The sequence below is a fragment of the Arachis ipaensis genome, chromosome B7, assembly GCF_059453495.1.
Source record: "Arachis ipaensis isolate K30076 ecotype BB chromosome B7, ASM5945349v1, whole genome shotgun sequence".
In the NCBI taxonomy this organism is placed as follows: Eukaryota; Viridiplantae; Streptophyta; class Magnoliopsida; order Fabales; family Fabaceae; genus Arachis; species Arachis ipaensis.
In genome coordinates, this window is record NC_142442.1 from 5,067,734 (window position 1) to 5,089,563 (window position 21,830).

The following is a 21,830-nucleotide window of genomic DNA, read 5'->3' on the forward strand; positions in this document are numbered from 1 at the left end:
ATTATGCTCAATTTGTTCCTATCACAATAATAGTTATTGTTATATGTCTTTTGATCAAACCCAAAATGTGAGTATTTTTATTAATCACTAATTCATAACAAATATTAGCCACTATTTGCAATCACTAATCCTTAATTTTTCCTTTTAATTGATTTTCATGAAAGCTAGGTGATTACTAGTTGTTTCAATATTCAAACTCATCAAACAAGTATAGTATTTTTTTTTAATTAATTTGAGATTTTTTTTTCTAATATATTAGGAGTGAATTTTTCAAAAATAACTTAAACTATGTGTTATACATTGTTGTGGGCTTTTACAAAAAATGTCAGTAACGTTTTATCTTTTTATAATTAAAAAATATTTTTACCACAAAATGTCAATGACGTTTTGTGCTGCTACTATTATCATTATGGTGTAAAACACTAAAATGATTGAATATTCTTGTATTTCACGTTAAAAACACCCGTATGTAAAAAAATTAGCCTTAACCTTATGTTTCAATTTTTTTTATTCTTATTGTATCTTACAATCCAACATATTAAAGACTAATTTACTACGAATTTAAATTTTATTTAAAAATTTACTATTAATCAATGACTTTCTGTATATATAAAGTAAAACTCAACCCTCCAATACTTAATTAACCAGATTAGTGAACTAATTTCTCGACCAATCCAAATTAGTTATTTGAAAGTCTCTATAATTATACTAAATTTGTAAATAATTTCTAAGTTTAAAAAATTTGTAATTGAAATCAGCGTACCAAAAGGATTTAGTTTTTGCTATTTTAAGACAACTAACAATACTAAAAATAATACTTCTCCATTCTGTTACAGCTTCCGACTAATCAAATCAAGTATGTTGTTTGAAACATTTACCATTTACCCTTTGAATACACAACATTTAAGGTAACTGGACCTAAATATAGTTAAGATCTGTTATGATTACATTATTAACTAAGATCTTAAACCAGGACTAACTATTATTGATAGAATATGCCAATTAACACTAAGGCATAAGTCTATGTACAATATTACAATACAATAATACATTATATGCAGTGAAAAAATCTGAACTATCAAACATAAGCCTAATCATCATCATCATGTTTTCTGAAAGTTCCAACTTCTCCATCTAAAATTGCTTAGCCATCCAAATTGAATCAATGGCTGCCCAGATTGTAGGCTCACAAGTTGCCTTCTATAAGGTACTAGAAAACTCTTCAAACCTGTCATTCAAATAAAAAAAAATAGTCAGTCAGTGCATAACAATGAATGCGAAAAAGCGATCTCTCATACGGCAAAGGAGCGCGTATGCCACCATTTTGACCCTCAAAGATTAGTGCGTAGACGAAATCCTCCCTCAAAGATTGATATAGTTGTCTTGTGGTATCGAAAAAACTCGAGAATTACTCGTTTTGTGTGGATTTGTCAACCAGAACCAATCTTTCGGGTACCATAAAAGTATTATCAATCTTTTGTAGGAGACTATTTTGTCAAAAAGACTAATCTTTCAAGGGACAAAATGATGGTTCATTCTACAACAAAGGATGTGTGGATGAAAGGTGGAACAACAATATTTTGATGAACATATTATTACCATTTATACACATTGTCTTGTAAATAAGAGCAACATGAGGGTCTCCTTTGGTTGCCATATTTTGCTTCTCCAAACACTCGAGAAAGGCTAGGTCTGCCTTCAGCAGCTCGGCCTGATCATGTGTATCATACCCTATATCATGGCAATAACAACAGAAATCCAACCAATCGATCGGTCGCTTATCCCAAACCGGAGATCCACTGTCTTTTCCACTGGACCAGTTTGGTCCGCAGTAATGGCCATATCGAGGGAATAGCTGCGACAAAAAAGCTCGTGGCCCTGTATGCCATGGGACCTTAGAAACATAAGGCCTGAACCTTGCAGGGTTAACCTCGCTAACTTTGTCGATCTTCCCGCGAGTTTGCGCTCGTCTCCTCAATCGCCTATTGATAGTAGTTGGCCTCCGAATGATCTGAACCCCGGAATTATTCACCCAAGGAAGAAATGACAACAAAGGCAAGGGCATTCCAAACAACTTGCCACCTTCACCAGCATTCTGCTTAGGCTGCTCAATGAAAACGTTGGAGGTAGATACCGAAATCGATGCTGAATCTGTAGCATTCAGTTGAGGCCTAAACCAAGGTATGATTTTAGGAAGAAAATCAAAATTCATGGGGGACAAAATCACTATGCCACACCACAGCAACCAAAATGTTCAACTACTCTGTCAACAGGGAAAGAAAAGGTTCAAAATTTAAACCATAAACCCTAAGAGATTATTATATATCCAGAAATCAAATTTTTACAGCATACAGAAGTTTATACAGCACATTTTGCATCAGAAACACATGTGAATCTAACATATTCCTAAATCCTAAACCCTAATGAATCATCATGACCCAAAACAACTAGGATTTCAAGTTCCCCAATTGAACAGTCCAATATTTGATCATATAGCAATTATTCACAGCTCAATTATCTTTCCACAATTGAGAAAATGGACAAGTTTGATAACAATTACTATCCATAACTACCTTACCATAATTTTATGCATTTAACAAAATACCCAATGAAATTGCAGAAAGGATTGAAGAAAAAAAGAAAAAGAAAAAGAAAGCAAGAAGGAAAATTTAAAGTTGAGAACTTTACAGTATGAGGTGAATTGAGAATGAATGAGAAGCTGAGAATTTGAAGAACTCACTGTGTTTTTGTGTGGTTGATGGAACAAATAAGGAAGAAGGTGGCATGAGATAATAATGGGTGGTACGTGGCGAACGAAAAATTGATCGAAGCTACGAAAATACGAAATATGGAAGCTGGGTGAAAGAGAAAGTTTTGGAGAGAGAAGTTTCTCGAGAAAATTCTTTTTCTTTTATTATTTATTTTTCTTTCTTTCTAATATAAATTATTATTATTATTATTATTATTATTATTATTATTATTATTATTATTATTATTATTATTATTATATATTTGCGGGATAATACTAACTGGACTTGGTTGGAACTAAAAGGGAAATGAAAAATGGTGATTTAGGAATATTCCTCATCAAGGTTCAAACAGATAAGAATCTTCACCCACAATTGTCATTTTGAGATTGACAAATTAAAATTAGTCTTCTATTATTAAATAAAATATTAGTTCTTCGATAAATTTTCATAAATGTATCATTTAATGATAATTTTTTTTTACTCTAAAAAAATGTTCATTTTAAAATTTGTTCAGTAAAAAATAAGATAAATTGTTCATTTTAAAATTTTAAGAGTTACTTTTGGATTAAAGAATTATTATAAAAAAATATTTTTTTAAGAGATCGATTTTACGTTATTATTTTATTTAAATTCTGGAATTAACTCTTACAAGTTTAAGAATTTTGATTGTAAAAATAAATAAACTTAGGTGAGCTTGAGTAAACTCAGTAAATCTCTATAATTTCAATTAAACTCTCAAATTTGTTACTTTTACTCAATTTTGATCTCTTAACTATTAAAATGTATAATTTCATAAGAAATACTTTTGATTAAACTTTTTTAAAAAAGGTATAATATTTAAACCTAACATATTTTATTTTTAACATCATAGATTCATAATTTATTCAATTTTTGTTTTTAAGTTGTATTTAACATTTTTTTTTGTGACTAGTTGTATTTTTTTGTGTGACTAAACAGAAAAGAAAGAAAAAAAAACAGACACAAAACTAAATTAATTGGCTAGGTTCATATCTAAATTTATTAGATGTTGAAACTCACTCCATAGTTGACTCCAATTCGAGTGAATGTCCGCGCCAAAAGCAGCTGCTCTAGCCATACAATTTGTAACACTATTTGCATTCTTCTGAATTAAAAGAATAGAGACTTTCCAATTCCAATTCATAACCTCCTGTATATGCTTAGCCAAATCCCATTCTAGAATATCCTTACCAAGTATTCTTTGGTTTACCAAGAAAAAAGTTTCTAAATAGTCTGTTTCACAAATAACCTCAGGAAATCCACTATTCCAAACTAGAAGTAAACCTCTCCAAATCGCATACAATTCAGCAAAAAGAACACTGCACACTTCAACTTTTTCAATGCAACCTTTCAACCAACATCCATCAAAATTGCGAATGATACAACCAAAACCAGCATAGCCAAAAGGAACAAAACAACTAGCATCACAATTCAATTTAACAGAATGAACTTGCGATGAAACCCAATGCAAACAAAGCGAAGGAGGAGACAAAGATTGATGCATAGCAAAAATAGTGTGGAACTCCCTTACTGAACTACAAATCAAACTCACCACTTTACTAACACTCCAATAGTAATCTATGTTAAACAAATCATGATTCCTGCTTCTCCAAATCTGCCACATGGTCGAAAAGAAAAGAAAAGCATCTCCACTCCTTGTACCTCTGTAGAATTAATCCGTAAATTCGAGTTATCTGAATACAGGCCTGAAAGATTTCAAACCTTCTTAGCACTAAGACACTCCCGAACCCGAAGATAATAAAAAATGGATTTAGAACCATTCTAGTGACTAATTGTATTTAACATTTAACATCTTTTATTTTTTATTATAAAATATATTAATCGATATAATTTTGTTTTTACTATAAATTTATACATATTTTTATCATCATTCTTAACAAAAAATAAACTCATAAATTTACAAAAATTCTATAAATTTACCAAGACTCAAACTTGACAACCTTGTTTACTATCATAAATGAAAAATACTTTATATTACAAATTTAAAATCATCTAACCGTATTTTTTTATTTCCAAAAATTTTAAAATAATAAGTGAAAAGGTAAGAGGATTTTTTTTTCCAAAGTCAAGTAATTTCATTCATGAAATGAAAGAAACATATATGTATTCATATATGAGATAAATAAAAGAAAATGGAGGACTCCCAACTGCTCTACTATAGAGGTAACATCTTATAATAATCTAATAAGAGAAATAAAAAGTAAAGTGCTCATCAATTAGGAAGTGGGAATTTGTTGAAACTCTTTCTGCAGCTTCAAAGTCGACGTCATTATCTCTTCCACATTAGTTGATACATTATCAAAGATGAACCTGTTCCTAGCCTTCCATAAAAATCAGCTCAAAATCACCATCATCATTCTCTGAGAGGAGCTATTGGGTTGGGTACGCAAGACTCTCATTCTCAAATTCTACTCAACATAGAAATTAGAGTCTTCGGTGTCCCTTCTAGTAGCTGGTAAGCCCATTTTTGACCAAATTTCCTTTGATTTTACACAATGGAAGATGAAATGATTGATTGTTTCTGGAAATTGTAGGCATCTTCGACAGGTAGGTTGAATCGATGGGATGCGATGATGAAGCTTTTGCAGCACTGGAAGCTTTTCATGGAAGCTCCTCCAGAGAAAAATCTTAATCTTCGCTGGGATTTTTAGCTTTCGTAGTTCTCGCCACAAATTTCGTTGTTTCATAATCTTTGGGCAAAATTCAATGGGAGGATGCGAGAATCCATAAGTCACACGGTGTCTAGTACTCACTTCATACAAACCACTTTTATTAAGGGCCCAGTAAATTTTATCTTTTCCACCCCCAATTGTTGTTGCTAGCACACGTTGACTAGTGCCCTAAGAAAAAATACTTCTAATTAGAGTTTGATTCCACTGACCATTAGAAAGTATTAAATCTTTGACCATCAATAGATGAAGAAACAACATAAGGATGTGGAGGAGCAAGTCAAGGATCGCTGAGGATTCCGATACTGGACCCATCACCAACTCGCCAAACTAGCCACTTTTCAACAACCTTACGCCCTTCCAATATGCTACGCCACCCCCACGAAGGTATTGTTCCAATCTTTGCCTTCATTATAGAACTGTATCAAAAATATTTATCTTTGAGGAGTCTAGATAGGAGTGACTGTGGCTGAGAGGCAACTTCCAACATTGTTTTGCTAATAGGGCAAAATTCTGAGCCCCTGGGTTCTTAAAACCTAGTCCACCTTCCAGTTTCGGTCTTATCATAGTATCCCAACTAACCCATACCATTTTTCACTCTGTACCTTTTTTACCCCACCAAAACTGGGAGAGTATGTTGTAAATCTCCCTAATTAAAGTGTCAGAAAGACGAAAACATGATAATGAATAAATTGGGATAGCCTTCCCAATAGCTTTGATTAGAACATGCCTACCTGCAGAGGAGAGAAATTTTCTTTTCCACCCTTGAACTCGCTTCCTCACATTGTCCTTGATTTCTCCGAAGGTGGCCTTTTTTTATTTTTGGACTGTAGATGGAAGATCCAAATATTTATCCTGTGCACTAATATGAACAATTTCCAATTTCCGAGTTAGTAGTAATCGAGCAGCGGGAGGAGTATTCTTACTAAAGAATAGAGCTTATTTATGCAAAGTAACTTTTTGGCCTCTAAACCCCTCGTATGACGGAAGAAGATTGAGAATATTTTCACAACTGTTTTCTGACACTTTGCAAAAAATGATTGAGTAATTCGCAAACAATAAATGATTAACAATAGGACATCTTCAGTTAATCTAAATACCTTCAATGAGACCGTTTTTCTCTGCCTTATTTAGCAAAAAGGATAATCCTTCTACATAGAAAAGAAAAAGGTAGGGAAATAGAGGGTCTTCTTGACAGATACCTCTATTTGGTTTAAAAAAAAAACTAAAAGGTTGACCTTCAACAACGACAGAGTAAGAAATTGTAATCACCACCTCCTGTATCCAACTAATCCACCTAGATTCAAATTCCAACTTCTCCAAAATGAACCAAAGAAAATGCCACTCAACACGATCATAGGCTTTGTTCATATCCAATTTAACAGTCATTTCTTGATAGGCCCCTCTTCTTTGTCTTTAGATAGTGCATACATTCATGAGCGACTAGGATATTGTCTGAAATCAATCTACTCTTAATGAAGGCACTTTGATTAGGGTTGATCAGCAAAGTCATAAATTTCTGTAGCCGATGGACTAGTACTTTATAAATAATCTTATACACAACTGAGTAAAGGTTAATGGGTCTAACCTGTGTCATATCCTTTGCATCAGAAATCTTAGGAATGAGACAGATTTGTGTATGGTTGAAACTCTTTAGTAGTCTACCACTGACAAAGAAACTATAGACAGCCTTAAAAACATCCTCCCATACTAAATTCCAGTAGAATTGAAAGAATTTAGCCGTAAATCCATCATCACCATGGGAGCTTTGGGGTAAACATTAAAGACCGTACGTTTTACCTCATCAAAACTGACCCGTCTAGTTAATTTTATGTTCATGGTTGTTGAAACTTTGGTTTCAAAATCTTCGAATGCATGTGCTAGATTAACTTGGTTAATCGATGTGAAGATCTCTTTAAAGCAAGGTTGTAAAAACCGGACTGGTTATTGAACCGGTCAAACAACTGGTTTAATGGTTCAATGGTTCAATCGGGATCGAACCGGTTTAATTAAATATACACTAAAATTATATAAAAATTCAATACATAATTTTAAATATACCAAATTTTCCTTGCTCCACCTGGCCCTATTCCTCCAAAGTCCAAAGGCTTCCTTTTTTCTAAATTAGTTGGCTAAGCTACATGCAAAATTAAAGTTTCCTATTTTATTTTGATTAAAGTTTCAAAACCAAATCAACAGATACTATGGAAAAAATAATACTGCATATCTAACTGAAACAAAGTTCTCACGTTTCTACAGCCTTTTCAATATTCTTGATCATGACACCCTTAATTTCAGAGACCTTTTTCTGAACCTTGGCAAACTTGCTTATCTCCTCAGGGTGATCAATGCAGTACTGCATATGCTCCTTCAATTTCAGCCTGCACCATCCAAACAAAACAAAACAAAACAACACAATTTACACAAATTCAAACAAATCAACCTCCATAATCAATTAGTCTCAAAAAATAACAAACATATATTAACAAAATTTATCAATAAACAAAATCAAAATGCATAAAAATAACATAATGTTCTACAACAAAAAACAACATTAATATATATTTTTATTGTATGAAACGAATTTAACTAGAAAAATCATTTTGTGATTGCATCTTCCAAATTAGAAAATCAGAAACTAACAAAATTAACCATCAACAAAAGTAACTCAAACAAGCAGCAGCAATTCAGAATATTAATCCCACGCACCCAGAATCACAAAATCACAAAATCAGTATTATACTAACTCAAGTAAACCCAGCAACTCAGAATCACATAATCAGTATTATTAAAAATAATTGAAAACATGCAAAAATAAATTGATGTACCGGCAGCGAGGGAGAAAGGAAGTGATGGCGATGAGATCTTGGATTTTTAAGTGAGTGACGGATCGGCCATCTTCAACATGCACAATGTAGTGAAAAAGGGAGGAAATCAGAATAAATAAAATTAACAAAAAAAATGAAAAACCAATACCTTGTTCCACCACAACCGAGGAAACAAATAAAAAACTAAAGTGAAAAAGGGAGGAAATCAATAAAAATAAAGAAGAGCACGAAGGAGATGTTGAAGAATTGCGAAGATTGAAGAACTCACGGCGACGGCAAAGAGTCCAGGGCGGCACGGGTACGTTCGCATTACGCACTGAGAGTGGTGCTCAACACAGAGAGAGATGGCTCGGAGACAGAGGCGTTTTGATGATGAGAAAGAGGTGGCTGACGACGGCGTGGACAGAGTAGCGGCGACTGTTTGCTCTGATAGGGTTAGGGATTTCGCCATTTTGGTGAATACTGAGAGTGAGATAGAAGGGAGAGGGGATTGGGGGCTTTCAACGCGTTTTTTTTTTTTTTATTTAACCAAAACGACGCTGTTTTATGCTGAATAGGAGAACCAGACCTTCAAAAAACCCGGCCGGTTTTTTGTAGGCCAGTTTTAGACATTGATCGGACCGGTTTACTGATCGGTTTCCGGTTAACCCGGTCGAACTGGCCGATCCGGTCCGATTTTGAGAACCTTGCTTTAAAGTATGTTTTAACTATTTGTGCAATTTCCTCACGGGTGGTAGCATACGTACCATCATTCTTTTCCAGTTTCCAAATTTTATTTCTCCGGATTCTGGATTGGAATGATTGATGAAAGAAACTTGTATTTCTGCCCCTTTCTTTTAGCCACTTTACTCGAGATTTCTCCCCCCCAATAGCTTTCCTCCCTAATGTAAGCATCCTCAAGTTTATTTTCCAAGGCTTCAACTTGTTCTCCCCCTGCAATACCCTCCTCTCTGAGAATTTCAAGTTGACATGTGAGTTCACCAATATCCTTCTTCGAATTAGATTTGTTTTGTTGCTGCCATTGAACAATACGGTGCCTACAATGCTTCAATTTTTGAGCCAAAACAAACATTGTTGAGCCATCCACCTATTCCTTCCAAACTTCAGCGATAATTACCCGAATTTCTTCTAAACCACACCATCTCTCCTGAAACTTAAACCTCCAATTAGATTTTTCCATGATCGGATTTGTATCAAGGAGGATAGACGCATGATCTGAACCGTTTTTTGCGACCTGAGACAGTGAGGCTGATGGAAAACAATCCATCCACTCACCGTTTGCAAGTGCACGGTCAAGCCGCTCCCTAATCTGGTCCTGCCCTCATTGCCTATTAGTCCAAGTGAACCTTCTTCCAATCATACTCAAGTCCTTCAATCCACCACCATGAATAAAATTCACAAATTCAGAAGTAGATGAAGCTGATTTTAACCCTCCCCCCTCCTTGCTTCTCATCGAGGCTCACTATAGCATTAAAATCACCCATAATTACAACTTTTCCAAAGAAACGTTGTACAAAAGAGAAAAGTTCTGTGTATTGGATAGACCGAATCCCATCCAAGCTATTTAAATGTGCCCCAATTAGCCCCCAATAACAGTTCAAAGCATGATCAGATACCTTGGCAGCTATGAAAAACTCTTTTTCAGCAAGAATTTTAACCATTGTGCCCTCCTTCCATGCTAAAGCCAATCCACTAGCTGTACCCGTCAAACTAACAATCCTCCAATCCGTAAAATGATAAGATCTCAACTTACTTTCCACCAGACGAGATTGGTTTTTTGTTTCACATAGAAATACAATCTGAGAGGAGTGAGATTGGTACATCCCTTTAAGCTATCAGGGTCTTCCCAAATCGCGACAATTTCATGAAAGAACTTTCATGGCAAATTAAAAGAAATGAATAAAGAAGGGAATAAAAAAAAGAATTAAAAAAAGAAATTAACAAAAATCAAATTTTGACATAGACGCACCAAAAATTTTATTTTAGAAAAAATCTTAGCAAAAACAAAATGAAGGAGTATGTACTCCTCACGTAAAAACCCCTAGACGGCACATCTCTGGAAAGGTAAGAGGCTTTTGCCCATATAATAATATGACTTAATGATAATTTGTTTAAATCCAATCTGCACATACTATGAATGTAAAAATATTTTGAAGAGACAAATATCCTACATTAGAAGTCTTTAATCACTCACTCAATTTATCAAAAATCTTAAGGGTTTACTCACAAAAAAAAAAAAAAAAAAAAAACTTAAGGGTATACTTAATTAATTCCAATTTATTAAGTCCAGACACTTTCTTAAAGATATATTTTGAATACATACACATATCTTCCTTATTCATCCATGTATTAATAAAAAATACAAAATACTTCTCCAAACACACTTAAACATATCTAAATATCATCACGTGTCATGTCCAACATTATTTTTAACTTATATTCTTAAAATGAATTCAAAAATAATATATTATCATTTACTAACGAAGAAAATTATTTTAAATACTTTATATAATTAATAAAAAATTAAAATATTACAATTCATTAAAAAAATATTTTATATTTCATATATATACCATTTCTTCGTATCTTGTAAAAACTTAAAATTCGTGTGCTTGTATTAGTGTCCATGCTTCTTATGTTCCATCACAAATATTCCTAATAATAACTTATAGAGCTAGAACATAACCCTCTCTAAAAAAATTAAAAATAATAATTAAAAAAAAAAACAAAATGAAGTAAAAATTTCTTCATTGTATTTGTTTTGTTTCACCAACAAAATTCCCCAACTATAGACATTAAGATATAATTACAACAAACTCCACTCCTTCCCCTAAAGAAAACAAAGGAATTCAGAAGAAAAAGACTCAATAGAGGAAAAAACTGAAAGATTCTCATCTCAACTCCAATGACCTTTCACTAACAAATGCCAAAAAGTTAAAAAAGAAATTAAATAGAAACTGAGAATGAAAAAACAGTGCATAGAGCATAAAAAAGGGATACAATTATATGCAATGAGTCAAAGGATATACAAACATGTCAGCCAAAATTATTCCTCTTCCACATGGATATGATCCTATGAAGCACCAATTTGGCCAATCAACTCCATGATGGCGACGACGGTTTATAGACGAAATCTTGGGAGGTGGTGGTGGAACCATAATTCAAATCGAGGTTATGAAGCTGTTCCATCAGCTGCGAACGTCTTTCCTTGAAAAAATCGAGACGAGTCGTTAACTCTACTAATGTTGAGGAAGCTACAGATGGATGTCTTCCATATTCTGTCCCCTGAAATCAGTGCTGATAGGTTAATTCCAAACTATGTTGCACAAATACAAATATGAGTAATGAATATCAATATGAATGTGATATGTAAACTATGGTAATTTTAAGCGGGAAAAAAATCAGTCACAAATTTGAGAAGTGTGTTTGGTTTGTATTTTTATTTTCTGTTTTTGTTTTCGGTATTTTCTGTTTTTAGAATTTTATGAAGGAAAAAAGAAACACCAGGAGGTAAAAACAGAAAACTGAATTTTATTGTCACTGTTCTCTCTTTTTTACTTCCTAAAATTCTAAAAACAGAAAATGAAAACACAAACCAAATGCGCAGTGGCAGTATTTGATGCAGACATGAGACATGCATACGAATACGATAAACATCCGATAGAGTAAAAGCAGAAAAGATGGAGCAAAATGCTGATGATAGGATAAGAAATTTTCATAGTTCTACATGTTAATGGAATTTTGAATAAGAGGCACTTTCCAAGGCACAATTCTTGAGAACTAAATTCTTACCTCTGCAGCCCTTGAGGTGGAGGGCATAGCAGCGGAGTCAACGGCACCAAGCTCATCTACAGACATGCTTGTCGATGCCTCGGTACTTTTTGAATCACTAGGACTTGAGTCCATAAATTGCTTTCGAGTAGGTTGTCGACTGCCATTACCGGCTGCCAATACTTGTCCTTTGAGATTTCTCCAATCTGTGCCCAACAAGCCCTCCTGAGGAAAATGGAAGAAAAAATGCATAGCCATGTTATTTTAAGCTATGAAAACCATAAATCCATAACAATGGCCAGATTTTATCATAATAAATAAAACATACAAAAGAAAAGATTGGCCTTCAAGTGAGAAAATGGCGGCGCTCGAACTAGGAGGTTAATGGTGGGCGGAACAAGTTTTCACGAATGAAAATTACCTCGGTCCTTTGTTTCCTTTCATGATTACAAAAGGCAAGAGTTGAATCAAAATCTTGCTGAAGAAATCTCCTGCATAAATCAGATCAAGTTACATAGGGTATTCAACTCGAGATCCCAGTTTTGAAACAAAAAGCAGGTCCTTGTAAATTAAAGAATCGCGATTTAGAACTTGGTTTCAGCATTGCTTGGGCATACTTACTGCTGAGGATGGTTTTGGGCATGTTGGTATCGATCACCCACATCAGTAAGTGAACCATAGTGATGCTGTCGCTGCTGGTTAAGTTGATGGTGAAGTTCCGCAACTTTCTGCTTCAACCTGGCAACATCAGCTTCAGCAAGTGCAATCTCCTCCAGCTCGGCCTTTGTCTTCGCATAAGTCGATTTTGTAAGATTGTGTATATAGGGAAAGAGATCAGAATGGAAAAAGAATATCAAGTATTGCTAGAAATGAAAGAACCTTGGAATCCATGCCGCGTGAACTGGAAAACTGTCCTGAAGACATACTCAATCCAACTTCCAATGCCGCTCTAAGATCCCTCTCAGCTTGCAATTGTTCTTGCAATCTTGAAACCTTAATAATAAATATCATGCAGACTTCATTAATGTCAAAAAATAAGTATAATGTGGTAATGTCAATGCATGATATGATGGTTAAGGAAGATAAGAATAGAACTAGCAAACAAAATCAAAAGAAAATAAATACGAAAGAAAGAAATATCGGTAAATAAGACCATATATTGAAAAATAAATGATTACATCTTGTTCAAGTGCCAATCGCCGCTCGTGCAGAGCTTGCTTCCTTCTTTCTAAGCTTGCTTGTAAAATAGCATTGCCTCTAGCCTGAAATGAAAGAACAACTCCATTAAGATAAAAACAACTATAAAATACTGCACAAAATGAGCTACCAAAAAAAACCTACCTCCTTTGCAATTCTGTGCTGCAAATCACTTTTTGCAATCTCAAGCCTTTGAATAGCAAGCCTACACAAATAAAAATAATTCAATGTTTATTTTCAAGAGCAAACGATGGAAAAAAATATTAAAGCCGAATCATTATATATAAGACCGATGATCCCAGAGCAACTATGGACCATATACAGAATATCAATGCAATGACACATTCAACAACGACGAAAAAGTAAGTACAAAGCTAAATATCTTACTCCTCTTCTCCAGAAGAATCAACAGATTCCACTGACGGTGTCTTCCTTGCCTGCATAAATCAGAATGAATTATCAGATGATAAATATTGACTCTGCTGCATAAAAGGTGACTGGGACATCTCAATTTTCCCACGCATCGTGAAAACTAAGTCAGTCCACTCCTTCGGATTAGTACATCTTACATAAAAGGATCATACCATGCATTTTTAAGTAGAAAAACAATTTAGGTATGACCAAAAAATAAATACTCACGTTACTCCTTCCCCAGAATGATGACCGTTTGGAACTGAAACTACTGCTACCAGCTTTACCCGTCTGCTTTGCAGAACCTGTTTCTATCTGAGGCACGGGTAAATGGTTGGCGGGGTCCATAGAAGATAAAATCTCACCCATAGAACGATAGGATTCAGTGGGAGGTAACAAATTTGGAGCGTCCTTCTCATCAACTGAGTTCTCATTGCTCTTTCTTTGCTTGTTTTGATCCTCAGACAGTTGAGGAGTTTGAGGATCAGGATCAGCATTATGATTAGTAGTGACAGTCTTGGTATGGCCATTGGAGGATCCAACATCAGAATCATCACCTCCAAATGCCTGCATAGGCACAAATTGTGTTTGGGAAACAAAAATGAATGAAAAAGATGGGTGACATTTAACCACAAATATTATGAACAAATTGCTTATTGAATCTAGCTCGGCAGAATTATGGACGTGTAGCATTCTATATATTTATGAGTTCTCTGTAGATATTCCTACATAGAAATTTGAGATTTGTATATGAACAGAGAGTAGAAATTGAATTATTGTAGAATATTTTTTGTTTAAGCTAAAACATTATCGGTAAATGACAATTGATGAGGGGAGCATATAGAAGTTGCATGACATACCTTGTAATCGTAAAGATCACTGCCAGCATAACCACTACTTTCACTCAATTTTCCACTGTGTACACGATCGGCATCATCTTCTGTCTCTTGATCAACTTCATTCTCTGCATCATGGTATCCATTTTCTTTCACATCTATATTTTCATCATCGGTTGAATCTTCAGTCCCACTGTTCTCAACCCGAGAATCTGCTGAAATTGAACATCTCTGAATATTTTCTTCCTGAAACAACAAAAGAAAACAGGATACATCAGACTCAACTAACATAAATGCAGCAAAGGACTTTAAGTCACAACTAATCAAAGAAGAAAGTCTCTCACATCAAATATACTCTCAAACTCCTCCAGCAAAGTAGTAATAATTGCTTGAGCATTATTCGCAGCATTAGCGGCAGCAAGAAGCTGAGCTGAGCTATCACCACTAACATCAAATTCATCCTCCAATTCACATTCTCCTGCTAGCAGAGGCCGCAAGAGTAAGGGAGCCATGCAAGCAGCAACAGCAGACGGTGTCATCCGATTCTCTTGAGAATGGGAAGCAACTGTGTGCATCATCTTCAGAATTCTGCAAATGTGTAAATTTTCTCATGTTAATCAGGTCAAAAGATGAGGTCAATATTTACTATATCTGCGTGAGGGAGGGGACCTTTGTAACAAACGTCGATTTGGCTCTGGAAAGGTCTCCACTATAGCACAGCGCATTGCATTAATCCTAGCTTCTTTGCGATCAATTTCTTGCAAAATAAAAGTATCCATAAGATGAAGTTCTATATCATATAATCACTTCCAAAAAACCATCTATTCTTAAAAGCATATGGTTATCAAGAAAGGACACAGCTAAACTTACTATAAGCCTCCAACAACGCAGTACAACATGAAGCTGGAACTGGAGATGAGGGCAGCTCTCTTAGAACATGCTGTGAACATGCCAATGTAAGACGGTTAATCAAATGAATAATCCAACAGAGCATTTAAAAAATCAAGGATCGTTATAATAACTGCTTGAAAATATAGCTTCTTCCATATCAGAAGGTCATTAACCTTCAAAGTTAAAGTTGATGAAAGGATCATAACTGACTTATGGCTTTGAGTTATTCACTGTTAGTTTGTTAACACCAAAAATTATTCGACACTAATGTTATGTACCTTGACACAGTCACCAACAACATGGGCATCCTCCTCAGAACCAAATTCAGTCTTGCCTGCAGATAATAAGTCCTTAGTTTCATGTGTCATAGCAAAAGCATTGAATACTATCAACCGTCATATTAATGGTTCCATCTTACCTTGCTCATATTCTTGAACTCTCCTATCAACCTCTTCGACATCTGCAGACTGCCTTAGAATTCCTTCAACTTTAGTTCCTGCACAAATGATTCGTTTAGTTCACATTTTTTCTCTTTCCCAATGTACAGTTAAGTGCATTTCCATTTCCCAACATGGCTTTGCAATATATATGAATCATAGAATATCAATTTAACTAAGGAAACAAAACTAAACATCTAAATCCAAATATTTGAGACAAGGACGATGAAAACTGAAATGAAATCTGGTTGCACTAGATACTTGTTTGAAGATCTAACATACCGTACTTCTCTAGAAACCGAAGAGCTTTTTCAAGGAAAGAAGGACCTCCATCAATATCTTCCAGTGCTAGAAGAATTGGTCTTCCAACAACCAAAGACTTAACTGGACGCTTGTCCCTCCCTAGAAGCAGTGCAAAGAATATAGACAAATGAGGATGGCAGAAACTTTCTATCAGAACAAGAATAGAATATTTCTAATGATGAAGGGGAAGGGGAAGGTTCAGAAGCTTGCAGAAACAACCCAAAATTGCAAAATCAACATACAACTAAAATAAGTTAATATAATTTTTCAGAAAAAATGGTTAGAGGATGCAAAGAACAATGAGTATATACATTGATGGAAAGACCCTTCAATGGAATCACTCGCATCACTCCGAAAAATCCCATTGTGTCCCATAACAAGAGCAGCACTTGGCGCTTGTGCAAGGGCTTGTTCAAGAGCTGTCTTCCATTCAAACAAGTCTTCCGATGTCTCAGCCTGATATTGGAGAAAAACAATAAGATAACTTAAACGATGCAACATCTAATAACTAATAAGTAATAACTGAACTCCACCCACTCAAGATTGCAGTAGTAAGTGTATCACCTTCAGGGTGAATGCTCGCCCATCACGTCCATCTGGAAATAATACTGTAAGCAGCTTTTTGTCTTCTCTAACAACAACACTGAAATATAAATTCAAAATTTAGAAGATGATCATTGAATGATGAAAATTCAAAAATAAAAAAAATTCAAATGTAAGAAACGTACCTCCCTGAATTGTTTAAGTCAATTCCTCCCAGTGTCAGGTTTACTTCACCACCTCTCTGTGGAAGGGCACTCTACATGACCAACCAAAGTAAAGATAGTCAAAGAAATTGACCAACCAACAATTTTTTTTTATTTTATTTTATAAAGGTGCCAAATAAGCAAACATTTGTGTAGTTTTACACAATCATCTAAAACAGGTCCATATTCACATTTTCAAACAGAAAGGTATATGGAGGAAGGAGGATTGACCGATCACGATATATTGACAGTTCTGCAGCTATATATGCTTAATTGGGAATACAATCATCTGAAGAACTGGAATATAAGGACAGAGAAAATTATTTAAGTAAAGATGATAAAAAATAATGGGAGAGAGTTGATACTAACCGGATCATTTTTGAAGAAAACCAATGATGTGCGCGTGAGTATAAACCACCGCTTCTTCCAAGACTTCCAGCCTATACCTACAAAATTCAAAACAAGAAAACAAGGATAAATTCCCGTATCATTAACTTATTTGGATATGAAAATATCAACAACCATATCCGAAAGAAAGGAGGAAAAAAATCAAGCGAGAACAAAAGAGGTAAGGAGGAAAAGAAAGCATACTTGGGAAGGAAAGAAAGAAAAAAATACAAATACTTACCTTTCGAAGATATGAAAAGTGGGCCACTTTTGAAAACCTGCCAAATAGCAAGATGTGTTAGGAGCCATTCGATAACTTCTCATGATATCTACTTTCAAATTGAGCAATTGTATTAGAAATACAAGCTAGAAATGAAGTACATATGCGCCAGAAAACACAGGTTATCATTATTCAAGAACAATATAGCTTCTTCGAAGATAACAACAACCTATAATAAGAAACTAGATGACAAGCTCTATGGCCTTTAGACTGCGTCAATGACTTGTAGAATTTTAAACTGGCACAACTGGTCTTCCCATTTCTTTCCAACTAAAAATTTCGGCATTTTTTGGCTCTGAGACAAGTATTCAGCTGTTTTGCATTGTCCCACCATTTGGGATATATGGATGGATATAAATCTTTTGTACTTCCGGAAAATCTAAGTTTTGCCAGGGTCCAACTACCTAGAAATTCTGGTTTTGTTTTCTTCAATTTAAAAGGAATATGTAGAGCATGATCTTTTGGAGGCACACATGTTAACTCGAACACATGCATTTTGGTGCAACTTAACACAAGAAAGAAAAAGAATAAGAAAAAAAAATCAGCATGGACAATGCAGATCAGTATATGAGTGTATTGGTGGTTTTATTTAGCATACTCAATTGTTTAATGCATTCAATTTATGAATAGCGACTACTCAATCAGTTTGATCTATACTCTCATCCTCCAAATCTTCTATATTAAAAGCAGCTATTTCTTTTGAATGACATCTATAACTCTAACATATTTGAACAGATACCATTCTCATTTTATGATAATCAAATCGTCAGGTGCAAATCACAACCTCCGGCATGCCAGCCATTATCAGCATAAAATCATAACTGTTGACTATTTTATTATGATCATGTTTATGATTATGTTAAACAAGAAATGGTCCTAAACTATTAAGGAAACTAAAATATAAACATATATGGTAAATGACACCTAGATTCAGCTAGTTCATTAGTGCCCCTGTCCTAAATTCTCAATACTTACTAGAATAAGCTAATTAGCTAAATACACTAGAGAAAATTGCAATGCATCATGAAAACCAACACTTAACTAAGAATACTAAACCACCAATTCCAAATGCTATTTTCACTCTTTTGGCAATATTTTCAAGGAGACACACAGCAAACCAAATCTCTCACACCTCAACCAATAAATCAACTACTTTAAAAACTAAAACTTCCTCCTCGAGCTCAAATTTCCATCAAATCATTTCTGCATTAGCTCAAAATTACTTAAACAGTAACATTTCTTATATATTTATGGGCTATTTGATTCTATCAAAGATGAAAACAGAATATGAAATAATAAAACATACCGTATTGGAAGCTCCATGTCTAGGCCTCTCAAAAGCAGCTAAAGAAGCAGACATTTTCTCCAACACACACACAAACACAACACTATCACTTAAGAACCACCATTGCCACTGACCTCAAAGCTCAATCACCACCACCACCACCAAAACCCAGAATCAAAAATTGAAACTTTTCCTCAACATTCCAAACCCCAAAAAATCCAAAACCAAAAGCCCCAGCTCCACCATTCAGTCAACCCATCAAGGAGATCCAACACTTAGCTCCAACGTCACTTGAATCACGGAGATCTGAACACAAAGCCGCAAACTTTCAGAGCTTAGGATCAAAAGGGGGCACCAGATTCAACCCTTTACTTCAAAAATCAAGACTTGATTTCATTTCACCCTCATGGGAAAATCCCAACAGGGAAAGTTGGTATTTTTCTTAATTTCCTCTTTCTGGGGTGTGAGATTTTTATGTCACTTTCTCGGAGATTTTCTCGCACTTTCCGATCGGATTAGGTTGGAAGGGGAAAAACAGCGGTTTGTGGTGGTAATGTGAGAAAATCTGAAGAGAGAAAGAGGGTTCTTTGCTTTTCACCTACTTCTGGTGTCTTCAGTATGTGTTTGTGTGTTTTGGTTAGTGAGAGAGAGAGAGAGAGAGAGAGAGAGAGAGAGAGAAATTGAGGGAAAGGATTGGGGTCCTCTATAGTCGAGTTTGAGTCTGGTCATGTGACAGACCAATGAGAATTTGCCACGTCACTCATTGTTACAGAGTTAGAGCCGTAAATTATGAATGTTACCTAAACCCATAAATAAGGTTTTCAAATATTAAGAATTATAAAGGAAGGAGGGAAAATGTGTTTTTTTTAAAATATATATTTGATACTTTATTAAAATCATTATTTTATTATTTTAAATAAATTTAATTATTTATTTATTGTAAGTAATTATTCTAATAAATAATTATTTAAATAAAAAGATATAAACTAATATATATATATATATATATATATATCACAAATACATAATAATTATTTTTAGACTAATTTTTAATAGGATAAAATATTATTCTAGTTTTCAATATTTGGGACACATTTTAATTTAATCTTTAACATTTTAAACATCTTATTTCTATCCTAAAAGATTTTAAATAGGTTTAATGTTGTCTTACCAATAAATTTGACACTAATAATTAATATAATAAGTGACATAAACTTTAATAATGATATTAGTTAAGTCATATTTTGTTAGAAAAACATAATAAAAACTTTATTGTAACACTTTTTTTTCTCAATTTTTTTTATACAAAACTCCAAATCCTGACAATCAATTATTAACACTTCAAGATCAAAGAAAAAATTTTTATATTAGTAATTATTGGTAGATCGATTTTACTTACATACTAAAATCAAATGTTATTAGCTCTTAAATATGAGAATTATTTAGGTCAAATTTAATGGTGGGACAATATTAAACCCACTTACAAAATTTTTGAGATTGAAATAAGACGTTTGAAAAATGTTTGGAACTGAAATATGACGTTTAAAACATTATGGACCAAATTAAGATTCGACCAAAAGTTGGAATCAAAATAATACTTTACCCTTTTTAGTGTATATATAATGTTGGACTATACTACGTGTACATCAAAATCAACTATCAAAATCAGCCACCAATATAAAATACATGTTAAAATACAAATACACATTAAAAATAAATTAAATCGCACATATATTTATATATAAATACATTAGTGACTAATTTTAGTGGCTAATTTTGGTGTATAAATAATATTTTTAATCATGTTTCTAAACTTTTATTTATGCGTTAGAGAGAAAGAAAAAGATCGAAGTTTGTAAGTTGTGGATGTTTTGAAATAATAAAAACTATTATTTTTCCCCTTAAATCTGTAGAATTATGGGCAAAAAAATTGATAAAAAAAAAAAGTGAGATAATGTATGGGGCTACCTTTCTAATCCGTGATTGCCTCCTGCTGTGCACATGAGCAACTATGAACCATCTAATTCTACAGTATTATCCAATATATGCTTTTTCTCTCTTTCTTTTTTCTTATATCATTTTTTTAAATATGTAACTTATGATGAAAGATAACCCAATTTAGGGTATGATCAATAAATGCTATAGAGGAAGAGGATGTCTTGAGTCAACTTATGAATAGGTACCTAAATCAATTTTTCTTTCCAAGATTTAATTTCTTTCTTAAAGATTGTTAAGAAATAGAATTAGTACCACTACAAACATAAGGGAATCTAGGCTTTAGTAAAATATATTGCTTAATTAAAATGGTGATTAATGAATATACCTATAATTACTAATAGTTCAATGTAAATACTTTTTTTAGTTACATCAAGTTGATAAACATTGATGTAGTTACAAGAATAATTTGGAAAATCCAAAAAGTTTGAAATGATGATGCCTACTTCAAAATTATTTTTTTATAAATATTAAAACGATGTTTATTGGAATGTTGTAAATTTGAAATAGTAATTATTTATGGTGACTACTTCGACAAAGACACTAAAAATATTTTTTTTTAAACATTTATACGTGTCACGATATTATTGGACATCTTTATTAAATTGGTTAATAATTTATTTTTTAATAAACTAGAACAAAATAAGATTATTATAGCAACAATAATAAACCCGATTGTCCGCATTATAATTATTAGACCCGATTTGATCCAATCGATTTACACAATCTAAACCGAATCATATTTAAATTTTTTGATAAAAAGACAAATATATCCCTGATTTTTGTTTAAAAAAAAACATAATCCAGTGGACTATGTAAATTGGTCGGTTCGACCAGATCTGATAACAATTAGATTTATTATTATTGTTATAAAAAAATCGATTTTATTTTAATTTATTAAAAAATTCAAAAATAACCGATTCATTAATACATCTAATAATAATACGACGTATAAATGTCTTTACAAAAAAAACGTTTTATGCATCTTTATAGGAGCATCCTCCA

General features: G+C 33.5%; 2 protein-coding genes across 7 annotated transcripts; both read right to left on the bottom strand.

Annotated features, from left to right (window-relative positions):
* Positions 1 to 803: 803 nt before the first annotated feature.
* On the bottom strand, positions 804 to 2,884 carry LOC107609853 (Phospholipase A2 family protein). 5 transcript variants are annotated; one of them, XM_016311903.3, is made up of 3 exons: positions 2,741 to 2,884; positions 1,600 to 2,258; positions 804 to 1,228 (listed from the first exon to the last, which is right to left on the bottom strand). In XM_016311903.3, the coding sequence occupies exons 2-3, from the start codon at positions 2,210 to 2,212 to the stop codon at positions 1,104 to 1,106; spliced, it is 738 nt and encodes a 245-aa protein (XP_016167389.1). In that variant the 5' UTR covers positions 2,213 to 2,258; positions 2,741 to 2,884; the 3' UTR covers positions 804 to 1,103. The 5 variants fall into 5 exon arrangements, with proteins under 5 accessions (XP_016167389.1, XP_016167385.1, XP_016167384.1 ...); XM_016311899.3 differs by having other exon boundaries at positions 1,600 to 2,263; positions 2,741 to 2,882; XM_016311898.3 differs by having other exon boundaries at positions 1,600 to 2,171; positions 2,689 to 2,845.
* Positions 2,885 to 11,017: 8,133 nt separating this feature from the next.
* On the bottom strand, positions 11,018 to 19,512 carry LOC107608826 (Rho GTPase activation protein (RhoGAP) with PH domain-containing protein). Of its 2 annotated transcripts, none has more exons than XR_015892087.1 (22): positions 18,852 to 19,512; positions 17,507 to 17,543; positions 17,248 to 17,324; positions 16,861 to 16,931; positions 16,697 to 16,775; positions 16,444 to 16,588; positions 16,112 to 16,231; positions 15,811 to 15,888; positions 15,671 to 15,726; positions 15,372 to 15,441; positions 15,171 to 15,258; positions 14,846 to 15,089; positions 14,526 to 14,747; positions 13,894 to 14,232; positions 13,642 to 13,691; positions 13,399 to 13,459; positions 13,236 to 13,319; positions 12,937 to 13,050; positions 12,679 to 12,845; positions 12,386 to 12,548; positions 12,079 to 12,282; positions 11,018 to 11,571 (listed from the first exon to the last, which is right to left on the bottom strand). XR_015892087.1 is itself a non-coding variant. In XM_088492998.1 (22 exons), the coding sequence occupies exons 1-22, from the start codon at positions 18,903 to 18,905 to the stop codon at positions 11,383 to 11,385; spliced, it is 2,619 nt and encodes an 872-aa protein (XP_088349124.1). In that variant the 5' UTR covers positions 18,906 to 19,512; the 3' UTR covers positions 11,018 to 11,382. The 2 variants fall into 2 exon arrangements, 1 of the variants encoding a protein (XP_088349124.1); XM_088492998.1 differs by having other exon boundaries at positions 12,479 to 12,548.
* Between the last annotated feature and the right edge of the window lie 2,318 nt (positions 19,513 to 21,830).

Bases quoted from the DNA above. Each gene is read 5' to 3' on its own strand.
- LOC107609853 (XM_016311898.3), bottom strand. From the start codon at position 2,786: ATGCCACCTTCTTCCTTATTTGTTCCATCAACCACACAAAAACACAGT. The intron at 2,172-2,688 runs GTAAAGTTCTCA...ACCTTGGTTTAG, and splicing joins TTCTCAATTCACCTCATACT to GCCTCAACTGAATGCTACAG. The intron at 1,229-1,599 runs GTAATAATATGT...TTTGAATGACAG, and splicing joins CAAGACAATGTGTATAAATG to GTTTGAAGAGTTTTCTAGTA.
- LOC107608826 (XM_088492998.1), bottom strand. From the start codon at position 18,905: ATGTCTGCTTCTTTAGCTGCTTTTGAGAGGCCTAGACATGGAGCTTCC. The intron at 15,727-15,810 runs GTAAGATGGAAC...TATTATCTGCAG, and splicing joins AGTTCAAGAATATGAGCAAG to GCAAGACTGAATTTGGTTCT. The intron at 13,051-13,235 runs GTAATCATTTAT...TTTATTATTAAG, and splicing joins GATTGGCACTTGAACAAGAT to GTTTCAAGATTGCAAGAACA.